This window comes from Ambystoma mexicanum, chromosome 13 (genome assembly GCF_040938575.1).
Source record: "Ambystoma mexicanum isolate Mex_15411 chromosome 13, UKY_AmexF1_1, whole genome shotgun sequence".
Classification (NCBI taxonomy): Eukaryota; Metazoa; Chordata; class Amphibia; order Caudata; family Ambystomatidae; genus Ambystoma; species Ambystoma mexicanum.
The window spans coordinates 340,398,004-340,414,467 of record NC_090938.1 but is presented as its reverse complement, the minus strand read 5'-3'; the positions used below and the strand labels follow the sequence as shown (position 1 = coordinate 340,414,467).

Genomic DNA, 16,464 nt, shown 5'->3' with positions numbered 1-16,464 from the left:
GGGGGAGAAGAAGAAGGGAGATCAGAGGTGGGGGTAATAATTTTTTGCCGAAGGGAAACAATCTTAGAAGAGAAGAAGTTAGCGAAGTCAGAAGGAGAGAGCAAAGAATTGGAGGAGGGGTCAGGAGTTGGGGGAGAGAGAAGTCGAACAAGAGTTTGGAAGATACAGCGGGGGTGAGTCGCTTGAGATTGAAGTAGGTTAGAGAATTAAGAGGATTTAGCTGAAGTCAGACAAGAATCATAGATGGAGTGATAAGAGAAGTAAGAGGTTTGGTTAGATAGCGAGGGAGTTTTGAGCCATAGTCTCTCGAAACGTCTGAGAAGGTGCCTCATAGAGAGGAGATGAGGAGTGAGCCATGGTTGAGAGGGTTTCCGGGTAGGACGGAAGGAGGAAAGAGGGTAGAGATAATCAAGGGAGGATGAAATAGCAGAGGAAAGGGAGGAAAGAGCATCGTTCGCCGATAATAAGGAGTAGTCATGGAGAGATGGGAGAAGAGAAGTGCAAGTGTCGGTGAAGAGGGAGGGGTCAAAGTTGCGGAAGTCGCGCCGTGAGTAGACTGGAGGGGAAGGGTAAGGAGAGGAGGAGTGAGGGAGAGGAGAAAGAAAATGAGAGAAGTGCATGGTCAGAGAGATAGACAGGAAGGGTAGAGACAGGTGATGGGGGGTAGGAAGAGTTAAAGATGAGGTCAAGGGTGGAGCCAGAGGAGTGTGTAGGAGGAGGGGAGAGGGGAAAGGAGGTAGGAATCAAGGATTGAGAGGAGGGGAGAGGATTGAGGGGAAGAAGGGAGATGTAGATTAAAGTCGCCAAGTACTGACAGAGGAGAGGGGGAGGTAGAGATTAGCGAGAGGAGGTGATCCAGGTCTTCATAGAAGGAAGATAGAGGGCCCTGGGGACGATAGATGATCAGGAGAGAGATAGGGTGGGTAGAGGAGAAGGATTTGTAAAGGAATTCAAAGGAAGGGAAAGAAGGGAGAGCTGGAGGGGGGGGGAGAGGAGATAAACTTGGGGTGGTAGAGGAGGCCAACACCTCTGCCACGGCCAGTAGCACGAGGGGTATCAGAGAAGGAGGAGGAGGTGGTTAAGGAAGCTGGGACAGAAGTGTTATGGGGGGGTCCAGGTTTCAGTTAAGCATAGAAAGTGGAGGTTGAGGCAAAAGAATAAGTCAAGAATTGCTGTGGTTTTGTTGCAGATGGATCTGCCGTTCCAGAGCACCAAGTTCATGTGACTGGAATGGTGGGCGAGAGGGGGGTAAAGAAGATTAGGGCGGTGAGTGACGGAAAGTGAGGTGCAGGAGGGGTAGTGGGGGGATATGGGAGAGGAGGCATAAGGAGGAGGGAAAAGGAGGTTAGGAAGGAAAGGAGAAAGTGGGAGTGGAGAAAGTGGGGGACAGCAACTAGCAAAACCCTAGCACAGCACCCCCTGGTATGGGAAGGCAACCCCCGTTTCACCAGCAGACATGGCCCTATTGTTGACAACAACTCCACAATGTAACAGCAACCATCTGGGTATGCGAAGACAAACTCATACTGTTCTATGAAACCTCACCAGGGTGCAAGAGCAACTCCCCGTGTGATATTAACGCCATGCAGATTGTTTGAGAGAACCTTCCACCCTCAGGCATGTGACTGCAAACCCACCCCCATGCATGACATCAATGTTACCCCAAAGTGGGGAGATTTCAACCCACATGCCATCACGTTGTGGCAGATATCAACCCCAGTGTGAAATCACGCACAATTCAAATTGGTACAGCAAGTCCGAATCCCTGTGTGTAAACACAACCCACACAGTGTCATGGGTCAGAACACTCCAAAACACACTCCAATGAGCGTTATCAAAACCCAACGCAGTGTATGACAATATCCTCCATATCATGTAATAGTCTAGTCCGTGTGTGACTACCACCCCAATGTAGCACACAACCCCCAACCTACGTGTGTGACAGTAGCCCAAAATGCGTAAAAGTACACGTAGTGCGTAAGAAACACCCTACATATGTGTTGCCAGTGTAAAATAAGAGCCTGGGCGTTCAGTGTACGTCAGCATCCCCCTCCTGGAGTGTGACACAAATCGCTACGCTTTTAAAAGCAACCCCATACCTCCTCAGTCTTACAGCGCCCTTCCAATTCAAGTGTGTGACATCACCCGACACCGAATCGCAGCTACATCCTTAGCGCGATTGTGTGACCAAAAGTCCTACCACCAATGTGCGACAGACGCTCTCACTCTTTGTGTGTCACAACTCCCAGTATTACAGCAGTACCCCTCCAGCCACTGTGCTCCCTAGAGTATAACAAACGAGTTACAGCACCCTCCCATCTCATTCCTTATAGCTCACCAGTTGTCAGATAGCAGCCGGGAGTAGGACATCTAGTCCGATTTTACTTTGCATTCTGGGACATGTAGTGCCGCAATTGAATATCGGAATGCAAAACTTCAGCTACCAGGCTACAAAGACAGGCCAGTACACCCAAAAGTACGGTAGCGAAAATCCCCTCCAAACCCCCCCCCCCCGACCCTCCCCCCGAGTGTGGACTCCCTAAAATATCCAGTGTTTTACAATCTACATAGCCACTCTGTGTGTGATCCAATCCCTTTGTGGTGCACCACACCGTGGCAGCAACCCCAGCGTGGGACAGTGTCCCCACCAGGATTCCAAACCTAACACGCAGCCCCTTGCCACCCAGAAGCTTCTCTCCATTCAGACCAGGGCCTCGTGGCCTGCCCAATGTTTGGCCCTATAACTGGGTACAAGTGGGTGTAGGGCCTTCGGTGAAGGCAGCATCATCGAGAGGCGGGCCCTTGCCGTGTACCTCAGGTGAGTCAGGCGCTGGTGCAGAGCCTCGTGCGCATTCCAGGCATTCCTGCGGGCAGCGCCTGCCGCCGGGCGTGTGGGGGCAGGAGGGCCCGCCACAGCCGGGAACGTGCAAAGACAGGCAAGAGGCGCAGGCGTCTAGAGCGAGCCCAGATTCCTGCGGTCACAAAGGTGCGCCGTCCCCACGTCCATCCATTACGGTTACACACGCGCCCTCTTCTTGCAGCCCCAGAGGAAAAGCTAAAGGAACCCCTACAGCATTATACAGCCCTACAGCGAGTGCCCTCACAACATCATCATACCAGCCCTAGAGCGAGTGCCTCGCGCCATCATTATACCAGCCCTAGAGCGAGTGCCCTCATGCCATCATTATACAGACATATACCGAGTGCCCTCACGCCACCATTATACCAGCCTAGAGCGAGTGCCCTCACACCATCATTATACCAGCCCTAGAGCGAGTGCCTCATGCCATCATTATACCAGCCCTAGAGCGAGTGCCCGCACACCATCATTATACCAGCCTAGAGCGAGTGCCCTCACACCATCATTATACCAACCCTAGAGCGAGTGCCTCACGCCATCATTATACCAGCCCTAGAGCGAGTGCCTCATGCCATCATTATACCAGCCCTAGAGCGAGTGCCCTCACACCATCATTATACCGGCCCTAGAGCGAGTGCCCTCACACCACCATTATACCGGCCCTAGAGCGAGTGCCTCACGCCATCATTATACCGGCCCTAGAGCGAGTGCCTCACACCATCATTATACCAGCCCCAGAACGAGTGCCCTCACACCATCATTATACCAGCCCTAGAGCGAGTGCCTCACACCATCATTATAGCAGCCCTACAGCGAGTGCCCTCACAACATCATCATACCAGCCCTAGAGCGAGTGCCTCGCGCCATCATTATACCAGCCCTAGAGCGAGTGCCCTCATGCCATCATTATACAGACATATACCGAGTGCCCTCACGCCACCATTATACCAGCCCTAGAGCGAGTGCCTCGCGCCATCATTATACCAGCCCTAGAGCGAGTGCCCTCATGCCATCATTATACAGACATATACCGAGTGCCCTCACGCCACCATTATACCAGCCTAGAGCGAGTGCCCTCACACCATCATTATACCAACCCTAGAGCGAGTGCCCTCATGCCATCATTATACAGACATATACCGAGTGCCCTCACGCCACCATTATACCAGCCTAGAGCGAGTGCCCTCACACCATCATTATACCAACCCTAGAGCGAGTGCCTCACGCCATCATTATACCAGCCCTAGAGCGAGTGCCTCATGCCATCATTATACCAGCCCTAGAGCGAGTGCCCGCACACCATCATTATACCGGCCCTAGAGCGAGTGCCCTCACACCACCATTATACCGGCCCTAGAGCGAGTGCCTCACGCCATCATTATACCGGCCCTAGAGCGAGTGCCCTCACACCATCATTATACCAGCCCCAGAACGAGTGCCCTCACACCATCATTATACCAGCCCTAGAGCGAGTGCCCTCACACCATCATTATACCAGCCCTAGAGCGAGTGCCCTCACGCCATCATTATACCAGCCCTAGAGCGAGTGCCTCACGCCATCATTATACCAGCCCTAGAGCGAGTGCCCTCACAGGCGAGTACCCTCACAGCATCCATCTCCAGCCCTAGAGAGAGTGCCCTCACACCATCATTATACCGGCCCTAGAGCGAGTGCCTCACGCCATCATTATACCGGCCCTAGAGCGAGTGCCTCACGCCATCATTATACCGGCCCTAGAGCGAGTGCCCTCACACCATCATTATACCAGCCCCAGAACGAGTGCCCTCACACCATCATTATACCAGCCCTAGAGCGAGTGCCTCACACCATCATTATAGCAGCCCTACAGCGAGTGCCCTCACAACATCATCATACCAGCCCTAGAGCGAGTGCCTCGCGCCATCATTATACCAGCCCTAGAGCGAGTGCCCTCATGCCATCATTATACAGACATATACCGAGTGCCCTCACGCCACCATTATACCAGCCCTAGAGCGAGTGCCTCGCGCCATCATTATACCAGCCCTAGAGCGAGTGCCCTCATGCCATCATTATACAGACATATACCGAGTGCCCTCACGCCACCATTATACCAGCCTAGAGCGAGTGCCCTCACACCATCATTATACCAACCCTAGAGCGAGTGCCCTCATGCCATCATTATACAGACATATACCGAGTGCCCTCACGCCACCATTATACCAGCCTAGAGCGAGTGCCCTCACACCATCATTATACCAACCCTAGAGCGAGTGCCTCACGCCATCATTATACCAGCCCTAGAGCGAGTGCCTCATGCCATCATTATACCAGCCCTAGAGCGAGTGCCCGCACACCATCATTATACCGGCCCTAGAGCGAGTGCCCTCACACCACCATTATACCGGCCCTAGAGCGAGTGCCTCACGCCATCATTATACCGGCCCTAGAGCGAGTGCCCTCACACCATCATTATACCAGCCCCAGAACGAGTGCCCTCACACCATCATTATACCAGCCCTAGAGCGAGTGCCCTCACACCATCATTATACCAGCCCTAGAGCGAGTGCCCTCACGCCATCATTATACCAGCCCTAGAGCGAGTGCCTCACGCCATCATTATACCAGCCCTAGAGCGAGTGCCCTCACAGGCGAGTACCCTCACAGCATCCATCTCCAGCCCTAGAGAGAGTGCCCTCACACCATCATTATACCGGCCCTAGAGCGAGTGCCTCACGCCATCATTATACCGGCCCTAGAGCGAGTGCCTCACGCCCTCATTATACCGGCCATAGAGCGAGTACCCTCACACCATCATTATACCGGCCCTAGAGCGAGTGCCTCACGCCATCATTATACCGGCCCTAGAGCGAGTGCCTCACGCCCTCATTATACCGGCCCTAGAGCGAGTGCCTCACGCCATCATTATACCGGCCCTAGAGCGAGTGCCTCATGCCCTCATTACACCGGCCATAGAGCGAGTACCCTCACACCATCATTATACCGGCCCTAGAGCGAGTGCCTCACGCCATCATTATACCGGCCCTAGAGCGAGTGCCTCACATCATCATTATACCAGCCTTAGAGCGAGTGCCCTCACACCATCATTATACCGGCCCTAGAGCGAGTGCCCGCACATCATCATTATACCGGCCCTAGAGCGAGTGCCCTCACATCATCAATTTACCGGCCCTAGAGCGAGTGCCCTCACATCATCATTATACCGGCCCTAGAGCGAGTGCCCTCACATCATCATTATACCGGCCCTAGAGCGAGGGCCCTCACATCATCATTATACCGGCCCTAGAGCGAGTGCCTCACGCCATCATTATACCGGCACTAGAGCAAGTGCCTCACACCATCATTATACCGGCCATAGAGCGAGTGCCCTCACATCATCATTATACCAGCCCCAGAGCGAGTGCCCTCACACCATCATTATACCAGCCCTAGAGCGAGTGCCCGCATGCCATCATTATACCGGCCCTAGAGCGAGTGCCTCACGCCATCATTATACCGGCACTAGAGCAAGTGCCTCACACCATCATTATACCGGCCATAGAGCGAGTGCCCTCACATCATCATTATACCAGCCGTAGAGCGAGTGCCCTCACACCATCATTATACCGGCCCTAGAGCGAGTGCCTCACGCCATCATTATACCGGCACTAGAGCAAGTGCCTCACACCATCATTATACCGGCCATAGAGCGAGTGCCCTCACATCATCATTATACCAGCCCCAGAGCGAGTGCCCTCACACCATCATTATACCAGCCCTAGAGCGAGTGCCCGCGTGCCATCATTATACCGGCCCTAGAGCGAGTGCCCTCACACCATCATTATACCAGCCCTAGAGCGAGTGCCTCACGCCATCATTATACCGGCACTAGAGCAAGTGCCTCACACCATCATTATACCGGCCATAGAGCGAGTGCCCTCACATCATCATTATACCAGCCGTAGAGCGAGTGCCCTCACACCATCAATATACCGGCACTAGAGCGAGTGCCTCACGCCATCATTATACCAGCCGTAGAGCGAGTGCCCTCACATCATCATTATACCAGCCGTAGAGCGAGTGCCCCACGCCATCATTATACCAGCCATAGAGCGAGTGCCCTCACATTATCATTATACCGGCCCTCCAGCCGTAGAGCGAGTGCCTCACGCCATCATTATACCAGCCATAGAGCGAGTGCCCTCACATTATCATTATACCAGCCGTAGAGCGAGTGCCCTCACACCATCATTATACCAGCCCTAGAGCGAGTGCCCTCACACCATCATTATACCGGCCCTAGAGCGAGTGCCTCACACCATCATTATACCAGCCCTAGAGCGAGTGCCTCAATCCATCATTGTACCAGCCCTAGAGCGAGTGCCCTCACACCATCATTATACCGGCCCTAGAGCGAGTGCCCTCACACCATCATTATACCGGCACTAGAGCGAGTGCCTCACGCCATCATTATACCAGCCCTAGAGCGAGCGTCCGCACATTATCCCTACAGCCCTAGAGCGAGTGCCTCACGCCATCATTATACTGGCCCTAGACCGAGTGCCCTCACGCCATCAATATACCAGCACTAGAGCGAGTGCATCACGCCATCTTTATACCGGCCCTAGAGCAAGTGCCCTCACGTTATCATTATACCAGCACTAGAGCGAGTGCCTCACGCCATCATTATACCGGCCCTAGAGCGAGTGCCCTCACATCATCATTATACCAGCCACAGAGGGAGTGCGCTCACATCATCATTATACCAGCAGTAGAGCGAGTGCCCTCACACCATCATTATACCGGCACTAGAGCGAGGGCCTCACGCCATCATTATACCAGCGCTAGAGCGAGTGTCCGCAGATTATCCCTACAGCCCTAGAGCGAGTGCCCTCACACCATCGTTATACCAGCCCTAGAGCGAGTGCCCTCACACCATCATTATACCAGCCCCAGAGCGAGTGCCCTCACACCATCATTATACCAGCCCTAGATCGAGTGCCCTCATGCCATCATTATACCGGCCCTAGAGCGAGTGTCCGCACATTATCCCTACAGCCCTAGACGAGTGCCTCACGCCATCATTATACCGGCCCTAGAGCGAGTGCCTTCACACCATCGTTATACTGGCCGTAGAGCGAGTGCCTCACGCCATCATTATACCGGCCCTAGAGCGAGTGCCCTCACATCATCATTATACCAGCCCTAGAGCGAGTGCCTCACACCATCATTATACCAGCCCTAGAGCGAGTGCCCTCACATCATCATTATACCAGCCGTAGAGCGAGTGCCTCACACCATCATTATACCAGCCCTAGAGCAAGTGCCCTCACATCATCATTATACCAGCCGTAGAGCGAGTGCCTCACACCATCATTATACCGGCCCTAGAGCGAGTGCCCTCACATCATCATTATACCAGCCGTAGAGCGAGTGCCTCACACCATCATTATACCAGCCCTAAAGCGAGTGCCCTCACATCATCATTATACCAGTCCTAGAGCAAGTGCCCTCACACCATCATTATACCAGCCCTAGAGCGAGTGCCCTCACACCATCATTATAGCAGCCCTAGAGCAAGTGCCCTCACACCATCATTATACCGGCCCTAGAGCGAGTGCCTCACACCATCATTATACCAGCTCTAGAGCAAGTGCTCTCACACTATCATTATACCAGCCCTAAAGCGAGTGCCCTCACACCATAATTATACCAGCACTAGAGCGTGTTCCCTCACACCATCATTATACCGGCCCTAGAGCGAGTGCCTCACACCATCATTATACCAGCTCTAGAGCAAGTGCTCTCACACTATCATTATACCAGCCCTAGAGCGAGTGCCTCACACCATCATTATACCAGCCCTAGAGCCAGTGCCCTCACATCATCATTATACCGGCCCTAGAGCGAGTGTCCGCACATTATCCCTACAGCCCTAGAGCGAGTGCCCTCACACCATCATTATACCAGCCCTAGAGCGAGTGCCTCATGCCATAATTATACCAGCCCTAGTGCGAGTACCCTCACACCATCATTATACCGGCCCTAGAGCGAGTGCCCTCACACCATCATTATACCGGCACTAGAGCGAGTGTCTCACGCCATCATTATACCGGCCCTAGAGCGAGTGCCCTCATGCCATCATTATACCGGCCCTAGAGCGAGTGTCCGCACATTATCCCTACAGCCCTAGAGCGAGCGCCCTCACGCCATCATTATACCGGCACTAGAGCGAGTGCCTCACGCCATCATTATACCGGCCCTAGAGCGAGTGCCCTCACACCATCATTATACCAGCCGTAGAGCGAGTGCCCTCATGCCATCATTATACCGGCCCTAGAGCGAGTGTCCGCACATTATCCCTACAGCCCTAGAGCGAGTGCCCTCACACCATCATTATACCAGCCCTAGAGCAAGTGCCCTCACACCATCATTATACCGGCCCTAGAGCGAGTGCCTCACACCATCATTATACCAGCACTAGAGCGAGTGCCTCACACCATCATTATACCAGCACTAGAGCGAGTGCCCTCATGCCATCATTATACCGGCCCTAGAGCGAGTGTCCGCACATTATCCCTACAGCCCTAAACGAGTGCCTCACGGTATCATTATACCGGCCCTAGAGCGAGTGCCCTCACGCCATCATTATACCAGCACTAGAGCGAGTGCCCTCATGCCATCATTATACCGGCCCTAGAGCGAGTGCCTCACACCATCATTATACCAGCACTAGAGCAAGTGCTTTCACACTATCATTATACCAGCCCTATCGCGAGTGCCCTCACACCATAATTATACCGGCCCTAGAGCGAGTGCCTCACGCCATCATTATAACAGCCCTAGAGCGAGTGCCTCATGCCATCATTATACCGGCCCTAGAGCGAGTGCCCTCACATCATCATTATACCAGCCGTAGAGCGAGTGCCCTCACATCATCATTATACCGGCCCTAGAGCGAGTGCTCTCACACCATCATTATACCAGCCATAGAGCGAGTGCCCTCATGCCATCATTATACCGGCCCTAGAGCGAGTGTCCGCACATTATCCCTACAGCCCTAGACGAGTGCCTCACGGCATCATTATACCAGCCCTAGAGCGAGTGCCCTCACATATTCATTATACCAGCACTAGAGCAAGTGCTTTCACACTATCATTATACCAGCCCTAAAGCGAGTGCCCTCACACCATAATTATACCAGCCCTATCGCGAGTTCCCTCACACCATAATTATACCGGCCCTAGAGCGAGTGCCTCACGCCATCATTATAACAGCCCTAGAGCGAGTGCCTCATGCCATCATTATACCGGCCCTAGAGTGAGTGCCCTCACACCATCATTATACCAGCCATAGAGCGAGTGCCCTCATGCCATCATTATACCGGCCCTAGAGCGAGTGTCCGCACATTATCCCTACAGCCCTAGACGAGTGCCTCACGGCATCATTATACCGGCCCTAGAGCGAGTGCCCTCACGCCATCATTATACCAGCCCTATAGCGAGTGCCTCACGCCATCATTATACCAGCCCTAGAGCGAGTGCCCTCACACCATCATTATGCCAGCCCTAGAGCGAGTGCCCTCACACTAGCATTATACCAGCCCTATAGCGAGTGCCTCACGCCATCATTATACCAGCCCTAGAGCGAGTGACCGCACATTATCCCTACAGCCCTAGAGCGAGTGCCTCACGCCATCATTATACTGGCCCTAGAGCGAGTGCCCTCAAGCCATCATTATGCCTGCACTAGAGCGAGTGCCTCACGCCATCATTATACCGGCCCTAGAGCGAGTGCCCTCACATCATCATTATACCAGCCGTAGAGCGAGTGCCCTCACACCATCATTATACCGGCCCTAGAGCGAGTGCCCTCATACCATCATTACACCGGCCCTAGAGCGAGTGCCCGAATGCCATCATTATACCAGCCCTAGAGCGAGTGCCCTCACACCATCATTACACCAGCCCTAGAGCGAGTGCCCTCACACCATCATTACACCAGCCCTAGAGCGAGTGCCCTCACACCATCATTACACCAGCCCTAGAGCGAGTGCCCTCACATCATCCCTGCAGCATTACACCAGCCCTATAGCGAGTGCCTCACGCCATCATTATACCAGCCCTAGAGCGAGTGCCCTCACACCATCATTATGCCAGCCCTAGAGCGAGTGCCCTCACACTAGCATTATACCAGCCCTATAGCGAGTGCCTCACGCCATCATTACACCAGCCCTAGAGCGAGTGCCCTCACATCATCCCTACAGCATTACACCAGCTCTAGAGCAAGTACATCATCCTTATACCAGCCCTGGAGCGAGTGCCTCGCATTATCCTTATACCAGCTCTAGAGCGAGTGCTCTCACATCATTCCTACAGCATTACACCAGCCCTTAGAACGAGTGCCTCAAACCATCCTTATACCAGCTCATAGACGAGTACCCTCACAGCATCCCTCTACAGCCTTTTACCAGCTCTAGAGCGAGTGCCCTCAAAGCATCCCTCACATTAGCCTTACACCAGCTCTAGCGCGGGTGGCCTCACATCTTCCTTACAGCATTATACAAGCCTAGAGCGAGTGCATTCACATCATCCTTGCCGCCTTAAACTAGCCATAGAGCGAGTCCCCTTACATCATCCCAACTACGGCAGTATATGAGCCGTCGAGTGAGTGCCCTCACACCATCCATACAGCCTTATACCAGCTCTAGCACAAGTGCCCTCACATCATCCCTACAGTCATATACCAGCCCTAGAGCAAGTGCCCCCACATAATCCCTACTACATTATACCAACTCTACAGCAAGTGCCCGCACATCAACTCTACAGCATTATACCAGCCCTAGGGCAAGTGCTCTCACCCCATCTCTACAGCATTATACCAGTCCTAGAACGAGTAATCTCATACCATCCCTACTACAGCATGCCAGCCCTAAAGCAAATGCCCTCACATCATCCCTATTATAGCATTATACCAGCCCTAGAGTGAGTGCCCTCACTTCATCATTATACCAACTCTAGAGCAAGTGCCCTTACATCATCCCCACTACAGCATTTTATGAGCCCTCGAGCGAGTGCCCTCATACCATCCATACAGCCTTATACCAACTCTAGCCCTCACATCATCATTATACCAGCCCTAGAGCGAGTGCCTCACATCATCCTTATACCAGCTCTAGAGCGAGTGCCTCACATCATCCTTATACCAGCTCTAGAGCGAGTGCCTCACATCATCCTTATACCAGCTCTAGAGCGAGTGCCTCACATCATCCTTATACCAGCTCTAGAGCGAGTGCCCTCACATCATCCCTACTACAGAATTATACGAGCCTAGAGTGCCCTCACATCATCCTTGCACCAGCCCTTGAAAGAGTCCCCTTACATCAATCCCACTACAGCATTATACCAGCCCTCGAGTGCCCTCACAGCATCCTTATACCAGCTCTAGAACGAGTGCCCTTGCATCATTCCTACAGCATTATACCAGCACTAAAGCAAGTGCCCTCAGATCAACCTTATACCAGCCCTACAGTGCCCTCACATCATCCCTACAGCTTTACCAGCCCTAGAGCGCGTGCCCCCACGTCATCCCTACTAGGGTATTATACCAGCCCTGAAGTGAGTACCCTCAGACCATCCCTTCTACAGTATTATTCCAGATCTAGAGCGAGTGCCCCCACATAATACCGGCCCTAGAGCGAGTGCCCTCACACCATCAATACAGCTTTATACCAGCTCTAGAGCAAGTGCCCTTGCGTCATCCCTACTACAGCATTATACCAACCCTAGGGCAAGTGCTCTCACCCCATGCATAAAGCATTATACCAGTCCTAGAACGAGTAATCTCATACCACCCCTACTACAGCATGCCAGCCCTAGAGCAAATGCCCTCACATCACCCTTACAGCCTTATACCAGCTCTAGAGCGAGTACCCTCAAATCATCCCCAAGCATTATACAGCCCTAGAACAAGTGCTGTCAACCCATCCCTAGTACTGCATTATACCAGCCCTAGAGTGAGTGCCCTCACATGTCACATCATCCCTAGAGCACTAGTTGGGCTGCACCAGTTCTAGGTGTAATGTAAACGTTTACTGCTGCCGGGCACATTTCTGGGATAGAAAGAGATTAACCACCCTTTGTTCTCGATGGAAAACGTGCCAGACTAGTAGTATGATTAAGCGTACAGCAGATATGCCAGCGAGTTGTTTTTCTGTGAATGAAAGAGAAATAGCACATGTGTAGTCTCTATGCTGCCAGCATTCTCGTGCAGTCATCATGCAACGGAATAAACACCTTGATTTGGAGGCACCTCCTCCCTTATCCTGAGCAGTCCTTGGCTGCACATTACTCACCAAAGTAGTCCTCTTTCGCATCCAAGTCGTGGCCACTAGGCACCTCCTGGGCACTACCAGGCGCCGGGTTCACCAGAGCCGAGCTGACCTGCTGGAAGAGCCCCGGTCGCTCGGGTGTGTCCTGGCTGGCTCTGGTCTCGGACGCCCGCCTGGCACCGCTACACAGAATGACTGCCAGCTCCTCCTGATACTGCGCGCCAGTGGAGAAGCGCAGGCCACGGCCACCGTCTGGATACCCAGCCACTGAGCGTCGGACAGGCTGGGCAGGCTCTGGGCGGGCGGCCAGGCCTAGCGCTGGCGGGAAGGAGTGCCGGCTGTCCTGGGCCACCGCGCCAGGCCGCAGGTGGCTGAGTCGCTGCAGCTCATCGTCCAGTTCTAGGTAGGGCAGGAGGCTGCCAAAGCCATCGGCGCCTGCTGGGCGCAGCTGGCAGAGCCGGTGCAGTGCTTCATCGAGTTCGGGGTAGGGTACTAGGCCGCTGCCACTCTCACCCAGGCCGGAGCTGGCTGGGCTTAGGGAAAAGGGACCCCCGGGCTGCGGGCTGCCATGCCGCTGGTCGTAGCCCAGGCTGATGCCGCTGGTGCGGTTGCTGCAGGGCCGGCTTGGGCAGTCGAGGTTGACGCTGGTCCTGGGGCTCGAGTGCTTACTGGTGTCACTGGCAAAACTGGAGCGTGTACTTGTGAGTCCCTCTGGGCCGCCGGAGTAGGTAGATGGGCAGCGCGCCCCAGCCGCAGGGCACTCGCCCATGAGTCGTGCGTCCAGCATGTGGAAGCCACGCGGCCCCAAACTTGACATGTAGGCTGAGAGTTCACTGCCGGTGCTGTAGCGGTACTCCTTGCCATGGCGGCAGCCATCCAGGTCACTCCCGGTGCTATTGCGGGCGACATCATGCGAGTATCGGCGCCCCCAGTCGGCCCCGAAGTCCCCAGCGTTGCAGCGGTGTGCCTCCAGCGAGGCACGCTTACGGCCATCCAGGCGCCGTGCCACGACTACACTGCCATCCTGGAAGCCACTGTCGGTCCCGCTGTAGTGGTAGCCCGCCTCTGGGGGTTCTTCTCCTGAACCGTTGCGACCCCAGCGCCGCTCCCCTGCCCGGGGTCCGGGGGCGCTCATGCGCCTCAGTGGGGGCCGGGCAGCCTTCTCTGGACACGGTTCTAGATGGGGCACCGCGGCCTGCCCCTGGACATCGGTGTCTGACACAGTGGTTACCACGGTGGCCTGTTTGGCTGGCGGCTCAGGCTTCCGGCGGCCGAACTTGGCACTCCCAGAGTCCGTGATCCTGAGACGCTCCAGCAACTTGCTTGCCTTTTCCCCGAGTCGGTCCATATTCAGTCGTAGCGGACAGGCGGCGCCTGCTCAGTCCTCAGGCTCCCGCAGCCTCTTCCTCGTCACAAGCAGCCTAATGGCAGGAGCAAGAATATACCCACACGTTCTTTTTCACCCCAAAATAACAGTGCTTTCCTGTGCTGCCTTTGTCCATCCGCACGGTTTAGGGGCGGTACAGTGAAACCTCAGAAGGCTCATCAAACCAGGGCATCAGTCTTTCTTGCAGGGCACCACCCAGACACAGTACTCGGAAACTGCGAGGGGTCCTCACGCCAGGGCACAGAGACATCTGTGGAACACTCTTCACACCAGTACAGTAACACAAAAAGGAGCCCGGCGCCATAGCAAAAAGGCTTCATTCCTCCGGAGGCAATAGCGAGGGGCAGCCCAGAAGAAAGGCCACCGGGCAGTCCATTTCTGCAAAGACCCTGCCCAGCGCCACTGGGGCCAAGAAAAAAATCGCCTGCGAACTCTGCTGATGGGGGCCAAGTGCATGCGGGCCGGGGTCCTGCGTTTCCTTGTGGGAGTACAGATTGGCTGAGACACTGCTGTTTCTATAATGACTACCTGCTTAGTCTTGCAGGATGCTCAAAGCTCCAGGACTTCGAGGTTCTGCCTGCGGCACGGCTGGTGGCGGCTTCAGTCCCTTCTCGCGGAATGAGAATTTGGTACCGTGGATGTGTTCACCCTCTTCTGGTCGCACTTTCCCTGCAGCCCCAGGAGTCGCTGCATCTCCCCGCAGCATGGCAGCGGATGATCTTCATTTTCTGCAACTTCTCCACCCTGCAAAAGAGCAGGACGTGGTTCCCGTCTTCACTAAGACCGCAGACTCCCGCGTCAAACCGCCAATGGGGCAACACAAACTCCGGCTGCGGCTACACAACTTCCTGCAGTAGCGTTGACTCTTTTTAATTCCTTTCTGCAGCTCCAGAACTTCCTGCGGGATATAACGACGCCGCCTCGACTCCTTCGTGCAGCATGAATACTCCCCATAGGCTGCAGGCGATGTTTTTGATCACTTCCTGCGGCTCACAGGCTCTTCTTGCAGGCAGAAGATGGAGGATGGCAGCACTGGCGCTGCAGCTTGGAATCTTCCCGATTGTTCCTCCGCCTGAGCACAGGGTCAGCTTTACCTTATCCCTGATGCCTTAAGGATGTTCCGTTGCTTCTTGTGGGAGGGTTTAGGGCGGTTAGGCTCCTTATCTGCCGCAAGCAGATAAACGCGCTAAGCGCCCCAGTCTCCACGCCTGCTGGCGAACTTTGTATCTTGTACAGTTTGTCTGTGGACCGCTGGCTCTGTCTAGCTGGCTGTACCCACCGGATCTCGTTATTCAGCCTCTGGATGGCGGAGGAATTCCATTGGGGATTTCGTCTCCTGTTTTTTTTTTTTATGGGGGAGGACACGAATCCGCTACGGAATGTTCACTTGTTTCTTTTGAGGGGTGCTCCTTTGAGACGGAGTGGGCTCGCAGTTTAAGTGGGACTGCACAGGTGCTAGTTGGTGTGGGTTGAGGCTGCGAGGGGAGGGACGGTAGGCACCCCTTTTCGGGAGGGGTTTGAGGGATTATTTATTCTTCAAGCCTGGAATGCGGCGGAGGGATAAACGGGAAAGGGGGCCGTGCGACGCCTGTGAGAATGAGGCACTGAAGAATGTCTGAGAGGCCAAGAGGTGGTGGGGGCTGGGAAGCGGGGGCGGGGGGAGGGGTTGCCGGCTCAGGGGAGTTAAGGGGAGGGCATGAAGGGGGCTGGGAACACCAGCTAAATCCTGCAGGAATTTGAATCAAGGCAGAATCGGTGTCCTGGGAACATACTGTTATGAGGCAGGAACTCTGGGTCTCAAGCTTTACCCTTGATTTCTTAGCATTCCCATGACTTAAGTGTTCACGCAGGACCACACAGTCTGCTCATGGCTTGCTTGATCTTGCCACACAAGGCACATCATAACG

At 54.3% G+C, this 16,464-nt stretch overlaps 1 protein-coding gene across 1 annotated transcript in view; it reads right to left on the bottom strand.

The window, feature by feature from the left end:
- Nucleotides 1-16,125, bottom strand: part of AJUBA (ajuba LIM protein) — a 154,261-nt gene extending 138,136 nt beyond the window's left edge. The window contains exon 1 of the mRNA XM_069633840.1: nt 13,195-16,125. Within this exon, the coding sequence (XP_069489941.1) occupies nt 13,195-14,518 (1,324 nt within the window). The 5' untranslated portion in view covers nt 14,519-16,125. The remainder of the gene's footprint in view (nt 1-13,194) is intronic.
- Nucleotides 16,126-16,464: the final 339 nt, after the last annotated feature.